The 16,840-nt window shown below is 39.1% G+C and overlaps 1 protein-coding gene and 2 long non-coding RNA genes across 3 annotated transcripts; 2 read left to right on the top strand and 1 right to left on the bottom strand.

Moving 5' to 3' along the window:
* The first annotated feature begins 636 nt into the window (after window positions 1-636).
* On the top strand, window positions 637-4,282 carry LOC306834666. The gene is made up of 3 exons (XR_013780520.1): window positions 637-939; window positions 1,035-1,079; window positions 3,035-4,282. It is a non-coding gene; the product is annotated as an uncharacterized lncRNA (long non-coding RNA).
* Window positions 4,283-7,101: 2,819 nt separating this feature from the next.
* LOC306835053 (uncharacterized protein) lies at window positions 7,102-8,731 on the top strand. Its single transcript, XM_079361450.1, has 3 exons — window positions 7,102-7,302; window positions 7,594-7,762; window positions 7,964-8,731. The coding sequence occupies exons 1-3, from the start codon at window positions 7,131-7,133 to the stop codon at window positions 8,091-8,093; spliced, it is 471 nt and encodes a 156-aa protein (XP_079217576.1). The 5' UTR covers window positions 7,102-7,130; the 3' UTR covers window positions 8,094-8,731.
* Window positions 8,732-12,253: 3,522 nt separating this feature from the next.
* LOC306834708 lies at window positions 12,254-13,255 on the bottom strand. Its single transcript, XR_013780528.1, has 4 exons — window positions 13,050-13,255; window positions 12,782-12,917; window positions 12,511-12,696; window positions 12,254-12,422 (listed from the first exon to the last, which is right to left on the bottom strand). It is a non-coding gene; the product is annotated as an uncharacterized lncRNA (long non-coding RNA).
* Between the last annotated feature and the right edge of the window lie 3,585 nt (window positions 13,256-16,840).

The following is a 16,840-nucleotide window of genomic DNA, read 5'->3' on the forward strand; positions in this document are numbered from 1 at the left end:
CTTTGTAGAATCTACATACTAATGTAACTTTAACTAAGAAAACCTGTAATACAAAAAACAATACAGTACAGTTAAAACTACAACATGAGAGTGTTAAAATAATGCTTATTTTTTGTCAAGTTATTTCTTTTTTACAGAAAGAAACTGTATAGCATTATCATTTGTATAATGCACATTGCAAACTACTTTAAAGGGAAAATAAATAGGTTAGAGCTGTAAAGTTGAAGGATTACAAATGGAGATTGTCATTGGGAGCCGTGGGCCAGTGTTGTGTTGCATTGCTTAGATGCAAAATGATAGCTATACCAAATTCCCTTTCACTTTGTCTTGTGCAAAAAACAACTACAACAACAAACAGCATACATCATTATAATTTCTTGTTTTCACTACGTGATTTATTTATTTGAAAAACAGAACCTTATGGCAGGCCAGCTTTGACCATTTGTGATTCATCACTCTGCATTTCATAAAATATATAAAGAGGCTTGTAGTTTATATTTTTAAACATTACTAAGTTATGTTGTCCCTAAGTGACAAAATAACTTATGTTTCAAACATCACCACAGTGTTAAACTAAAATATTCCTGAATTACTGAATAACAATGTAAAAGACTGTATTTAAATTAAGTTTAATGTTGTCATCAATGTTGTTTTCTTGAGGTAAGTGCACCATAGATGGTTATGAAATTATGGCTAAAAACATCCACTGTGGAAAAACATTTATTTCATTGCACCACTGAACCATCGCGAGAGGATGCGGTACTCGCTTTTCAAAGTTTAACGGCTCGTGCCCAGCCTGGCATTTCATGCAGGTCTGTGTCTACTGCTCTGTGCGTCACGACCTCGACTCGTGCTGCTACAACTTGGAGCTGCGAAAAAACAACAACACTTGGAGCTGCGATGACATGTTGGGTCAGAGGACCGTGACATGTAATACTGGTAAGCATAACATTGACGTTGTATAAAATTGTTCTGCTCAATTACTAAAGTCACCTGTAAGATAAATAAAATACTACCTCTGTTTGTGACCGCAGTTAAAACGCTGACTGGCGGGGCTAACTCGACTGGGCAGTTTTGAGGTAAAATTAGCTGATTCTTTGGCACCAAAACACACACACACACACACACATGTAAATTGGAGCTGACTCTAAGCTAGCATTTTGTTATTCAGCGTGTTTGTTGCTAAAATCCTTATGTTCGGATTTTTCATGGGGCTTTGCTTTGCGATTGTGCAATAGGCTTTCTTTTGTTTACTGCCAAGCTAGCAAGAGAAGTCGACGTTTTTTTCCCACGTGTATTTCGCGCTTACAGCAAGCGGGCATTGTGTGAGTTTTCATGGCGAACTTAACTGAGCTTTTTTTTTCTAGTGCTTTGTCGGGCTAGTGGTTATTAGAGGAAATAATTAAATATCTGGTTTTGTGCCTCTGTAGGATTAGCTTTCGTTTTCACTGTAAAACACTATATTGTCACTTTTTTTCTCCATTAATTAAATTAATAAGGGAGGGAAAAAGTGCCATTTTCTCCAACATTAGTCCATGTTATTTGTCAGTTTAGTTTGCTAAAAATGATTACTTGCGGGTTTTGCAGCAAAACATTAGAGACAACAAGGGGCTACGTGCTGCATTGTAGAGTTCATAGAAATGAACCCCATTGTCTTTTCAAATGTGTTGATAGTGTCTGCAAGCGGACATTTTGTACCTATGCAGCTTTTAAAGCTCATTTTTATCGGGCTCACAATGTGCCGCGTCCCTCTGTTACCAATAGAGCGGTTGTTACAGATCTAAAATGCGCCATTTCTATGTGTGACCGCAACTTTCACACGGTGAATGAACTTGTCGCCCACTTAAAGGAGCATATAGTGGAGGGGCGACCTGTGACATGTCCAGTAACTGGTTGTAAAAATACATTTACTGTGAAATCGTCATTCACTGCTCATATGTCCAGGAAACATAGAGCATGCTCCATTGAAAGCATAAGTGACATATTCAGAAAAAACATTTCTCAGTCTTCTGTTGTCGGTGCATGCGAAGATGCTCCCCAGAGTCCAAACGAAACACCAATGAATGAAAACACTGATCTGCCACAGAACTTCAGTGAGACCTTTCTTAGGAATGTGTGTTTATTTTACTTAAAACTGCAAGGGCAGCTCCTTCTTCCAGCTTCAACAGTTCAGACAATTGTTGAAGAGTTACAAAACGTCCATGAAATGGGACAGGATTACACACTAAAAACACTACATTCACTTCTAAAAAATGACATGTGTCTAGCTGATGATGCTATTGCTAAAATCTGTGATTGTGTGAAAGATTCAGATCTTTTCTCTGTTTGTCATCAGGGGCCAATGAGAACTACATATTCAAGAGCCCAGACATTCAAAAAGATGTTTAAATACGTAAAGCCTCAAAAAATACTGTTGGGAACTGATGAAAATATGACACCACGGTTTGCCTACTATGTGCCAGTTAAAGATACACTAAAAAACCTACTGGAATCGGATATATGGAACAATTCTGTGTCACAACAGTCTTGTGAAAATGATTCAGATGTTTTTGGAGACATAACTGATAGACACATTTTTAAGTCCAACCCTTTTTTCAGTGAAAATCCTGGATCTCTTAAGCTAATCCTATACCAGGATGCATTTGAGGTGGTCAACCCCCTTGGATCCTCTAAGAAAAAACACAAAGTTCTGGCTGTCTATCTCTCTGCTGCAAACTTACCTGTCCATGTGTGTTCCAGTACTGAGCACATGTCTCTGGTTTTGTTGTGTGTAGAGAGTGACCTAAAATGTTTTGGATGTTCAAAGGTTTTTTCAGAGATTTTGGTGGATTTAAAAGACTTGGAGGAAAACGGAATAACTGTTGGCGGTGGAACTGTCAAAGGGGCTCTATACTGTATTGCTGGTGATAATTTGGGTTCACATGCCATTGGGGGGTTCACTGAAAACTTCAGTCGTTCTCAGTACTTTTGTTGGTATTGTGAAATCACAAGACAAGAGTTTGAGAGTAATGACCCCAATTTCTGTGATCCACAGCGCACCCCTGAAAGCTACAATTCTGCTGTTGGTGACCTAGGAGAAGACAGCCAAGTTGTCAGAGACATCAAGGTAAACTCTGTTTTCAATGCTCTTAAATCTTTTCATGTTTGCCAGCCCGGTCTTCCACCTTGTTTAGGCCATGATATATTTGAGGGCATCTTATCCTATGATGTGGCCCTGTACTTAAAGTATTTTATTAAGGAAAATAAATGGTTTACATGTTCACTTTTGAACCGACGGATTAGGCAGTTCAAGTACAAAGGAAATGATGCTCTTACAAAGCCTTGTGCTGTCAACTCTGATGCCACCAAGCTTTCAGGTCAGGCCATCCAGAACTGGAATTTCTTAAGGTTGCTGCCCATATTAATTGGTGAAAAAATTGAAAATGCGGAAGATGATGTGTGGCAGTTAACGCTCCAGCTTAAAGATATTGTTGAAATGATTTGTGCTCAAAAGATTTCATTGTCACAAGTAGCCTATCTTGACGTTCTAATCCAAGAATATTTGGAGTCAAGAAAATGCTTATTTCCTGAAAGTCCACTCAAACCAAAACATCATTTCTTGCGGCACTATCCAGGCCTAATATTGAAGTTTGGCCCTTTGATCAGAGTGTGGACGATGCGTTTTGAAAGTAAACATTCCTACTTTAAGAGATGTACCAGGCACTTGAAAAACTTTAAAAACATCTGCCTAACTTTGTCTGAAAGACATCAGATGCTTCAGGCATACCTTTCAGCTGGGTCTGGACTCAGTCAGCTTTTGCAAGTCAAAGACAGTTGTACGGTACTTTTTATCTCAGCCTTTACAGTGATGCGATCAAACATGCTGTGAGAGAATATGGCTTTTCAGAGCACAATACTAGTGTCTCCACAGAAATACAGTACAAAGGTACATCATATAAAAAAGGGAATTTCCTTGTATCAAAAAACGACGAGTCCATGGAGTTTGGAGAACTTCTGATCGTTTTGATTCAAAATGATGCAGCTGTGTATTTTGTGGTGGATATACATAAAGCTGACTATCATTCTGAATATTATCTGTACTCAGTGACAAAACACAGTGCAAGGTTGCAGTGTGTTAACATAGACAACTTAGCAGATTTTTATCCGTTACCATCATACATTATTAACGGACACAAAGTCATTCCACTAAAACATAGTGTGTTGTCAAAATAAGCATTGTCTTGACTTGTTTGGTGGGGAAATCATGATAAAAATGCATGCATGTTGAGACAAAATAACAATAGTCGGGGGAAAAAAAGAAGTTATATCAGTTTGCTCCTTCTTAGGGGTTTCTTTTATATATATATATATATATATATATATATATATATATATATATATATATACACTCAACAAAAATATAAACGCAACACTTTTGTTTTTGCTCCCATTTGTCATGAGATGGACTCAAAGATCTAAAATTCATTCCAGATACACAATATTACCATTTCTCTCAAACATTGTTCACAAATCTGTCTAAATGTGTGATAGTGAGCACTTTTGCTTTGCTGAGATAATCCATCCCACCTCACAGGTGTGCCACATCAAGATGCTCATCAGACACCATGATTAGTGCATAGGTGTACCTTAGACTGTCCACAATAAAAGGCCACCCTGAAATGTGCAGTTTTTGCTTTATTGAGGGTCTGGGGACTCAGAACCAGTCAGTATCTGGTGTGACCACCATTTGCCTCATGCAGTGCAACACATCTTCTTCGCATAGAGTTTATCAGATTGTCAATTGTGGCCTGTGGAATGTTGGTCCACTCCTCTTCAATGGCTGTGCCAAGTTGCTGGATATTAGTGGGAACTGGTACGCGCTGTCGTATACGCCGGTCAAGCACATCCCAAACATGCTCAATGGGTGACATGTCCGGTGAGTATGCTGGCCATGCAAGAACTGGGACATTTTCAGCTTCCAAGAATTGTGTACAGATCCTTGCAACATGGGGCCGTGCATTATCTTGCTGAAACATGAGGTGATGTTCATGGATGTATGGCACAACAATGGGCCTCAGGATCTCATCACGGTATCTCTGTGCATTCAAAATGCCATCAATAAAATGCACCTGTGTTCTTCGTCCATAACAGATGCCTGCCCATACCATAACCCCACCACCACCATGGGCCACTCGATCCACAACATTGACATCAGCAAAGCGCTCACCCACACGACGCCACACACGCTGTCTGCCATCTGCCCTGAACAATGTAAACCGAGATTCATCCGTGAAGAGAACACCTCTCCAACGTGCCAGACGCCATCGAATGTGAGCATTTGCCCACTCAAGTCTGTTACGGCGACGATCTGGAGTCAGGTTAAGACCCCGATGAGGACGACGAGCATGCAGTTGAGCTTCCCTGAGACGGTTTCTGACAGTTTGTGCAGAAATTCTTTGGTTATGCAAACCAATTGTTTCAGCAGCTGTCTGAGTAGCTGGTCTCAGACGATCTTGGAGGTGAACCTGCTGGATGTGGAGGTCCTGGGCTGGTGTGGTTACACGTGGTCTGCGGTTGTGAGGCCGGTTGGATGTACTGCCATATTCTCTGAAACGCCTTTGGAGACGGCTTATGGTGGAGAAATGAACATTCAATGCCCGAGCAACAGATCTGGTTGACATTCCTGCTGTCAGCATGCCAATTGCACGCTCCCTCAATGCTTGCGCCATCTGTGGCATTTTGCTGTGAGACAAAACTGCACATTTCAGAGTGGCCTTTTATTGTGGGCAGTATAAGGTACACCTGTGCACTAATCATGGTGTCTGATGAGCATCTTGATGTGGCACACCTGTGAGGTGGGATGGATTATCTCAGCAAAGCAAAAGTGCTCACTATCACACATTTAGACAGATTTGTGAACAATGTTTGAGAGAAATGGTAATATTGTGTATCTGGAATGAATTTTAGATCTTTGAGTCCATCTCATGACAAATGGGAGCAAAAACAAAAGTGTTGCGTTTATATTTTTGTTGAGTATATATATATATGATGATTTTCAGTTCATCGAGGAAGCGGATTTACTGTCGGCATTGAGGCCAATACAAGCCAGAAAAGTCCTTGCAGCTTGGAAGCTGAGATGTAAGTCAAGTTTTGCAGTACAGGAAGCAAGCCCTTTCTAAAGTAGCCCGCTTGAAACATAAACATTGGCATTGTGTAACAAATAACACTGTGTTTGTGTTTTTACAGGCCAGACTCCTGAAACAAGCAGCTCATCGGTTTGTGCCTCTCCGGGACCTTCCACATCTTTGCCTTCAGGTTCACCCCTAAGTTCAACCTCAACCTCTTCAAACAGCTGTCCAAGCCCCGACATAGACTGGGTAAATAACTTCATCATACCATGGGACAAGTTCTTAGAGGAACTGATGCAGTCACTAGAAAGAGGAAAACGACCAAGTCCACGACTAAGGAGGGAGATGGTCCGAATTGTGGTCCGTGAGATGATGCAAAAAAAGTCTTGCATAAGTAATAAGCACAATACTGCAGTTGCTCAAAAGATGGTGGCAAAATATCCGAAATCTCTACAAGATGTCATAGAAGGTGACGTGATTGGGCCAGGGTATCATTCTCTAGCCAAGCAAATGCAAAATAGGATCGAGAATGTGAGGCGATCTACTACTCCGAAAATAAGAAAACGAAAGCATCGCACTGAAGATTCAGACACGGAAGAAGTTGCTCCAGAGCAGAGAGCAGCAATCCGAGATACGTATGGGTGTATTAAATGGCATGTGAAATTCTTGCCCCTTGGAGAGACCCTAGAGACTCAGCAGGAGAAGAAAGAGAAATTGAAGAGGATGTCTCAGCAAACTGATGCAAATACAGAAGAAGTCAAACGTCTGATGAAGATGACTTTCTACACACAACGTAAACAAGTCAACGAGGGGAAAAATCTGAAATACCTCCTTGAAGAGTGGCCATTTTGGTTCAATGAACTTGGCATGACTGTTCACTTTCAGGAACTTACCGGAATCAGTCTCAAAGAAACATTTACGCGGAATGTAGATCTGAAGGGGAAACGGCTCCTGAATTACATGAATACGGTCTGTGTCACCAAGAGCAAAAGGTTCCTTCAGTCTCTCACAAAGCTAAAAATAATGAGGGGAGAGCTGAATGGTTGCTCTGAAGATGTGAAGGAGATGGTGCTGCTTCTCCTGTCCTACTTTGATGAGAAGGAAGATGCAATGTTCTATCATGTGGAGGACACGTGCCTGGCAGTGGAGGTACAGATGGGTCAAATTCCCTTGACCCCCACCATTGTTGTGTGTGGTAAGTTCACATTTCTTTCTTCCTATCATTCTCTCTTGCATTTAACATTACACTTTTTATCTTTCTCTTTTCCTTATCTATTTGAAGATAAATGTATTTTGCACAGTGTTGTTGGTTGTGTAAGAATATTAGTCAAGTGGCCTTAAATTTTGTGTACTTACTGTAAGAAAATTAACTGTGACTGTTGAGAAGCATATATGCTCAATGTTTTCTGAAAGTGTTGAGTAATGCCAGCCTGGTTACATTTTGTTTGAACATTTTTTTTATTATTATTATTATTTTTGTATTTAGGAAGATCCTGCTTTTCTTCAAGACGGTTCATGCTGAGTGTGGATCAAAACATTGTATGTGACAACATCCCCTTCTTCATCTCTGCCCTGTGCATGCTGTTTGGAAGCTATTATTGCTTTAACATCCATTACCCTACAGCGCTGGCATCAACCCTGGAGTTTCTGCAGAGGTAAGTCATTTATGATTGATTATTTTACTAATGTGAACGGATATGAATCTTAAATTACTGCAGTAGTAACTCAGGTTTAGATGACTTGTTAATTACTGTTTTGAGAGTAGCTAATCCTTAAATGATATCTTGCAAACAGTTATATTTGTCAATGAAGCTATTTCATGAATACATTTGTCTGTTTTTCTCATATTTCCATAGATGTTTTTTCTCCATCAACCCAGAGAAGGGCACTAAAGTCGAGAAGACGAGCACAGCCCGTCTTCATGTGAACCCTCGAGTCATCACCTTGATTCAGGAGCTTTCGGACCACGAGTGGCGCGATGTCTGAACATGGACTTAAGAGTAAGATTTGTGGCACGTCATGTGCCTCATTGACATTTTAAAGGTTTGCTTCGGCTCTTTGTTAAAATGTGTCTTGTGAATATGGACAGATAATTTTTTTTGACTTCCCTTGAACGAAGCAATTTTTCTAGATGTTCTGTTTTAAACACCCTAACAACCCTAACAACTGTTAAGGTATACAGTATCTAATGTTGACTTTACAAGTTCAAATGCTAAACCTGGCCAGAATTTGGTTAGATGGTTTACATTTTTGGTAAACTCTGTTAAAAAGGTCTTAGAGTTCACATTAAATAGCCTAAGAATTGTTTGATCTGTTTTGAATGTAAAGAAACAGTTTACGCTGAGCAGTAATAGTAGCATGCACATTTTTGTGTGGCATTTCTACTGTTTATATTTGAGATGTTTCAGTCGTAAAACACGATTTGATGCTTTATATTTGCAACAATTACATCTACAAATATCTTTGAAAGTAAACAAATGTCTCTAAATTATCCGTAAGACAATTAAGGAGAAAGGTTCACTTGATTGTCAGACTGTGTTCAAATATTTGTAAGATACAAATGTGTCTTGGTAAGGACAGATTTTCTTCACTTTGAGTTTAATAAACTTCTGTAGGGACATGTCTTTTTTTTTTTTTTATCTCAGCAAGGTAACACAGGGTATAACTTGCTTTTCACTAAATTACATTTGATTGGTTAAACACTTAAACATCTGTTGAGGGCAGTGCAGTTTAAATTAAATCTTACTTTTCAGTTTATGTTTTAGATTGATATTAGATAAACTTAACAGAACAGGATTTTATGCCTATTAAAATGTAATTGAGGAAATTCAGTGAGCGTATAAAGCTGTTGCTTTGACTGTAAGATATAGTTGTTAATACTAAAAAATGAATTATATTTGAATCAATATTTGAGTTAAACATGCAGAAAAATTAAGTGAAATAGCATTTTTAATCTAGTTCTTGCGAAATAATGTTATGTACTTGGTGTTTTTCAGTAAAGTTGAATGAGATTTGACGTACAATTGACATCAATTCATTGCAAATTTTACTAAAATATTTTGTTTAATAGCTGCATATTCATGCTTATTCAGCAGAACATGGCTGTTAAATTTACCAATTTAAATTGTATTTTTTTTGTAAATTATAACAGTTTAAAACTGTATGATTTACAGGTTGGTCTGTAAAATTGTTTACATTTTGACTGTATTTTTTACAGAATTATTCTGGCAACCCCAGCTGCCAGTTTTTTTCCGTAAAAACAACCGATTTATTTTTACAGTGCAGAAGATGAAGAAAAAGGTGGAAGAAGAGGAAATAGCAGAAGAAAAGTAGAAGAAGACAAACAGTTGTACAAGTACAAGAAGCAGAAGAAGTAAAAGTATCTGCAGAAGAACAAGAAATAGTAATGGAAGAAGAAGATGAAGTAAAAGCAGAAATACAAGAAGCAGAAGAAGAGGAAATAGCAGAAAAAGACATTAGCGAAACTAAAACAAGAAGCAGAAGAAGTAAAAGTATCTGCAGAAGAACAAGAAATAGTAATAGAAGATGTAGCAAAAGCAGAAATACAAGAAGCAGAAGAAGAGGAAATAGCAGAAAAAGACAGTAGCAAAACTAAAACAAGAAGCAGAAGAAAGTAAAAGTATCTGCAGGAGAACAAGAAATAGTGACAGAAAAAGAAAATGTAGTAAAAGAAGAAGTGTACGCAGAAAAAGAAGTAAAAGCAGAAGAACAGGAAGTTGAAGCAAAAGTAGACCATTTACAGTATGAAGTTCAATGCATGTGTGTGCGTGTGTGGGGGTGTTTGTGTGTGTAACTGCAATCAAGAGTAACTGCAGTCAGCTGGCAGCTAAGACAGTGAGAAAAAGGGGGAAAACGTCTCCCTATTGAATGCCAATTTGAAGGGGTTAAATGAAGAGTTGGTGGCTGAATGATGATTTTATGAGCAAGAGGAGAGGTAGCTGAACGTGTTGATGTAATTTTTATGTCTGTGATCCAAGAAATGTCGGAACTACAGCGATGTAAAAACTTAGACAATTTCGTTTTCTTGAGACATTTTTCGTTTGATTTTAACATTATCGCAGATGGAGAGTTTTTTGGACCACCTGCCGCTTTGAAGCTCACAGTGTCCAAACCGATGCTCCAGTTTCCTCCAGTACCCATGCTTTCATTTACTCAGCTAACAAGTGACCTGCTTCACCATAGGGCAGGTGCTGGAAAGTTCTTTAAAGTTTACTGACTTGCAGCACCACGGACAGCACCATGTTAAGGTTTGCTTACATGCATGTGTGTGTGTGTGAGAGGGACAGAGTGAGAAGTAAAATACTGCTGAATGTTGAAGGAAAAAGTAGAATAAGCACAGGAAAAAGTTAGGTACAAGACAAAGTTATTTATTTGCGTTGAACATGTATAAACGTAAAAATTGCCAGAGAAAGTGGAGTTTTTGCGTGTCATGATGAACTGTCATACAGCTGTGGAAGGTATTTTTTATGCTCTCAAAGAACTGAATACAAGAAACGGCAGAAGATGAAGAAGCAGTATAATATTTGTAATTGTGTAATAATACAATAATAACACAAGTAGTAATGTTGCTGTTTCTACAAAATGGTCTGTATTTGGTCAATATGAAATGAAAACTGCTAGATTACTTCACTTTGTTTCATTTAACAAGAGAAAAGAAAAAAAACAATAATGCTTTTCTGAAATTAAAAACAAAACACAAAAAAATAAGGCTTTTCTGTAAGTGAAACAGCTAAAAAAAACGTTTTTCTAAAAGTAAAGAAAAAAGGGAATGAAAACCAAATAATTTGTAATATATTCATATAGAAAGGTGATGGAAATGTAATTTAAAAACATAGTACAATAAAACTAATCAACATAGGAAGACATGATACAGGATAGTTCAATATTGGCATTTAGCAAGAGGTGCAATCATAAACACGTATAAATACAGCAATAATAGAACGATACAGATGTGTGATACTGTATAACTTAATATTTAATGTCCAATGTAATCTTAAATGAATGATTATAAATAAATAAATGCAAAGAACAATATAAATAAAAATATAAATTAATACAAAAATGTAGAAAATTATGAATATATCAATTAGTCTTCTGATTTGAGAACATATGAATGATGAGGCATGACAATAAAATAAATAAAATCAAATAAGCACTAATAAGATTCACAAAAAATAATGATGTAAAAACATAAACAACACCAAATAAAGGTATAGTTCATTTTTGTCTCATCAGAAGAAGCGGTCAATTTCTTGACCGCTGTCAAGAACACGGTGCAAGAACAGTACCGTGTTCTGTGAAGGCGCTGTTTGTTGGTCAGTTTTTGGTGAAAAAAGGGTATACTTAGTTCATTGAACTAAACCATGTGTTGCAGACATGCAGTCTTTAAAATTAAAAGTTGTTTTAAATATGACTTTATCAGACCGCTGTTTAACAGGGATCAGATTAGGCAAAGTAAAAACATGGGAAAACCTTTACACAAACCAGCTGAAACCCTAGACTAAAAAATAATAAAAACATTAAAAAAAACTGAATCAGCCTGTTAAAGGTAGAGTCCTGTTTTTTCTTAATGTACATCACACCACAATAATGGGATAAATAAGTTGCCTAAAACAAGCCATACATTCATACTGCAAAATAATTCAATTTTTCAATCAAAAGTGCTGCTAAGTATTTGTATTTATGCACTGTCATCCCTAAATCCGGTTTCCATTTTCTGTAAATGTACTACAGTATTCCCAATGGTCAGTCTGTTCTTTCAGCTTAAAGGTAGAGAAGGGGCCCAGATTTAATATTGTGTTTACAAGCCTCAAAGAAGACTTCTACTGACTCCACCTCCAGACTTCAGTTACTTCAGACGCATTTAGCAAATGAACAAACGTGTTATTCCCTTCATCTTTGTTAATTGTCTTCTGAATAGAAAACAGATGAATGATGAGAGGGAGAGTAGGCATGAAAATAAAATAAATGAAATAAAATCACAAAAAAAACATAACATAAAAAATAACAATGCTAAAAAAGCGTTCAAATTGGTTTGTCTTATCAAGAGAAGCAGTCATTTCTTCACACCAGTGTTCTGTAAATGGTAATTTGTCAATCTTTCATTTAAAAAAAATAAATAAATAATAAAATAAAATCAAAATGTCAGTTTATGAGTGGAGGTGTAAAGTTCTGAAATGTTTGACCTTTTGACTTGTCTGTTGACTGTAGAAATGTTGCTTGCAGTTCTTTGGTCAGCGTCTGGTGTAAGGACAACATCACAGTATTAACAGAGGTGAAGAAGAGGAGCAGAGCCTTAAATAGAAAAAAAAACAGTCAGAAAGTTTATTTCCTCATTAGTTTGTTCAAGTTTGTCATCATTTTCTCCTGACAGATTGTTTACCTTTTGAACAAAGCCTGACGCTGCAGTGATGAGGAACCTTCAGTCTGAGAGTGATGATAGATCCGCAGCTTGTGTCACTGTTGCACATCACTTGTTTAATTTTCATCAGTTAGACTCTGCTGAGCTACAATGGATACATGATTAATTCACAGATGGTGACGTGGAGGTGAAGGGGCGGAGCCAGTTCTGACAAAGGAAGCAGAAGGTTGTTGTAAAAATCTAATGATACAAAACACGATTAATAGTTGCATGATACACATAAAATAAATACCTTAGTGCAGATAAACACATTTGTGACCAGTAGCCGTTGCACAGAGAAACTGAATGATATGTGCTTCCTTGTCAAGATCTCATTGCAATTCTCTTTGTCTTCACTTCATACTGGTTGAAGCACTTTGGAGGAAGACCTGAAGAAAGACAACAAATGACATTTAGAGTTGTTTAAGTCAACAGCAACAACAATACACCTGACGGATAAATAAATGCACACAAAATGAAACAACAAAAGCAAATAATACATTAGAATTGAGAAATATTACCATGTGATCTGTTGTGAAGACACTTGGCCACTGGACATGCGTTGTTTTTAGGGAGGAGGGACCACTGTTGATTCTGCTGCATCTTTTCTGCTTCAGCCTCGGCCCCTGCTGGTTGTTGAGAGATTCTCCAACGGTGACGACCAGCGTGTAAACTTTCTTTAAGCTGACGGAGGTGACGCATCCTCGCGTTGGGAGTTGCTTCCTTGTAGTTGGCTTAAAATTAGCCCGCTCAGCAAACATGGCAACCCGTCTGTACAGGAGGAGGGGTGTGGGGGTAGACTGCTCTCGCCAATGTTTTGAATTTGGAATGTAATGCCCATTTTAAACACTAGGTGTCAGTGTTACATATTCCTTTGTTAAAACTAGCTTTCAATTGAAAACCAGGGTAAATGAGATGATTCAAACCCCTATGAACTTCGGAAAACAAATGAAAACATGAACTAAAGAATGCACTCATACATATACAAACTTCAAAGATAAAAAAAATGAAATTAAATACATTTAAAAAATGAAAAAAAATAATTCAAAAGCAAAAACAGAATTCTTTTAAAATAAAAAAGTGTGGTGCCTAAATGACTTAAAAAATAAATAGGTCAAGGCTCAAGAATATAGATGAAGGACAAATTTACCAAGTACAATCATTTGACTTAAGATGTTCCTATATACATATTTATTATTTCTGATGAATAAAATATTGTCAACAACTAATGTTTGCTATATTGTTTAGCCTTACCATCACAGGCTTTTCACAATGTGCTTACAGCTATGGGCTAATATCCCCATTAGATCATTCCCAGGCTCCATAGACCTGGACTGACAGTTAGAACAACAATCATTTCTGTTGTTTTTTTTTTTTTTAACCCAACATTTAGCTCAGATAACCAAGACTTACTCAAATGCTAGGGTTTTCCTTGAATGGTTAATAAAAAATGACATTCACTTGACATTTGTGAATTTCATTTAGAAGGCAAACAAGACAACATTATCTACCAATCAAATCAATTGACAGGCTCATTTAACTAGCCATGACTTTATCACTATAACTTTATTATAACTTTATAAGATTGTTGTTTAACAGGGGTCAGATTAGCCCAAAGCAAAGTAAAAACATGTGAAAACCTCTTATACACTAACCAGCTGAAACCCCAGATTAAATAAACCTAAAAATATAAAAAGTCAACCTGTTTTTTTGGGTTAAAGGTTTCAATTAGTCTGCTCGGCGGTTCAGATTGAAGAAGTAGGGATTTGTGAGGCTGTCTATGGAGGGCTGAGCATATGAAAGAACTGTCCACCTCCAGGAGAAGAAAAAGAAACTTACAAAGGCTATAGTATCTGCAAGGCCACCCACCTCGCTAAAAAGTTGTCAAAGAAAATTGGGTGGAAATAAACTTTTTTGGGGTTTCAGCTGGAAGCTGTCACAATTACCAAACCACAGGAAGTTGGATCCACAAGCACGACTCCAAACACAGTCTTTTGATTAAACAAAAAGGAAGTCTTTACTTTTAGAGCAGATAATCCAAATACAGAAACAAAGGCTTGTACGCTTTACACGCAGGTTAAAGACGAACTGGCACTGAGGAAAGAAAAGCAACAGACTAAATACTCAGGTGAGGGGAAGACAAATGGGATACAGCTGGGAACAATCAGGGCGGGGCAGATAATCAGTAGACACATGAGGGCAGGAAGTGAAGGATCTGAAATGAGAGGAGAGGTTAGTGACACAAAACAGGAAGTAACAAAATGTAGAAAATAAAATATAAAACTAGGACACAGAGCTTGACATGACAGTACCCCCCCTTCTAGGGACGGCACCTGACGTCCCAGGTTGATCTGGATGTCGGTGGTGGAAGTCCTGAATGAGACTAGGGTCCAGTATGTCTCTAGACGGCACCCAAGATCTCTCTTCGGAACCATACCCTACCCAATCAACCAGGTATTGACGACCTCGACGTCGAACAGCCAGGAGGCACTTGACAGAGTATGCTGGACCACCATCCACAATCCGGGGGGGTGGGGGGGGGTTTTGAGGCAGGAACGAGTGTGCTCTCTTTAACAGGCTTGATGCGTGCCACATGAAATGTAGGATGGATCCGCCAAGGCTTAGGGAGCTTTAAACGAACAGCAGCAGGATTGACCACCCTAGACACTGGGAATGGTCCAACAAATCTAGGGGCCAACTTACGAGATTCCACTCGCAGAGGCAGATCCTTGGTGGACAACCAGACTCTCTGCCCTGGCTGGTACGAGGGAGCGGGAAGTCGTCGTCTATCTGCTCCTCTCTTATACCTTGCCGATGTCTTGAGGAGCACCTGCCGAGCCTCCCTCCATATCCTGCGACAACGTCGAATGAGAGCCTTGGCTGATGGGACACTGACTTCCGACTCTAGCTCAGGGAACAGAGGTGGCTGATGAGCACATTGAAAAGGGGTCAGACCAGTAGAGGAGCATGGTAAAGTATTGTGTGCATACTCAGCCCATATCAGGTTTTTGCTCCAGGATAATGGGTTGTGGGAAACCAGGCAGCGAAGGCAGGTTTCCAATTCCTGATTCATCCGCTCAGTTTGGCCATTGGACTCAGGGTGATAACCAGACGAGAGGCTGACAGTGGCACCGAGCAGGGAGCAAAAGGCTTTCCAAAACCTTGAAATGAACTGGGGGCCTCGATCTGAAACAACGTCTCTAGGAAAACCATGAATACGAAACACATTGGAAAGCAAGGCTTCTGCAGTTTCCTTGGCCGATGGCAATTTAGGTAAGGGAATGAAATGCACCAGTTTGGAAAATCTGTCAACCACTGTAAGAACAGTGGTATTACCTTCAGATAGTGGCAGTCCTGTGACAAAGTCCAATGATATATCTGACCACGGACGGTGGGGCGCAGATAGAGGGTGCAGGAGACCAGGAGGAGGACGCCGAGATGATTTACACCGGGAACACACAGGACAAGCAGCCACATACTCCTTGATATCCTTCTCCAAACCAGGCCACCAGAATCGTTGTCTGACGATGAATGATGTCCGTAGAATTCCAGGATGGCAGGAGAAACTGGAGGTGTGAGCCCAATGAATAACCTGAGAACGGAGTGACTCTAGGACAAACAATCTGTTAGGAGGGCAGTTCTTAGGCACTTGGGTGTTAGCATTGACCCGTTTAACTTTCTCTTCAATGCCCCAGGTAACTGCTCCCACTACAACTTGAGGAAGGTAAGATTTTACAGGGATGTCTTGTGACAGTGTTTGGTTCAAACAGGCGGGACAGGGCATCCGGCTTAATGTTCTTAGAGCCTGGTCGGTAAGTGAGACAAAAGTGAAATCGATTAAAAAAAAGGGCCCACCTTGCTTGTCTTGCGTTGAGCCGTTTAGCACTCCTGATGTACTGTAAGTTCTTGTGATCTGTCCAGACGAGGAACGGGTGTTCCGCTCCCTCCAACCAGTGACGCCACTCCTCCAGAGCCACCTTGACTGCCAACAGCTCTCTGTTACCAACATCGTAGTTGACCTCAGCAGGAGACAATTTCCGTGACAGAAAAGCACAGGGGTAGAGTTTGTTGTCGGCAGGAGACCGTTGGGAGAGCACTGCCCCAATGCCAACTTCAGAAGCGTCCACCTCAACTATGAACTGAAGGTGGGGATCCGGGAGACTCAGGATGGGGGCAGAAACAAAACTAGCTCTCAACTTCTTGAAGGCCTCATCAGCTTGAGGAGACCACTGAAACTTCACAATAGGAGAGGTTAAGGAGTGCAGCAATAGAACTGAAATTCCTGATGAATCTTCTGTAAAAGTTTGAAAAT

This window comes from Symphodus melops (assembly GCF_947650265.1).
Source record: "Symphodus melops genome assembly, chromosome: 14".
NCBI lineage: Eukaryota > Metazoa > Chordata > Actinopteri > Labriformes > Labridae > Symphodus > Symphodus melops.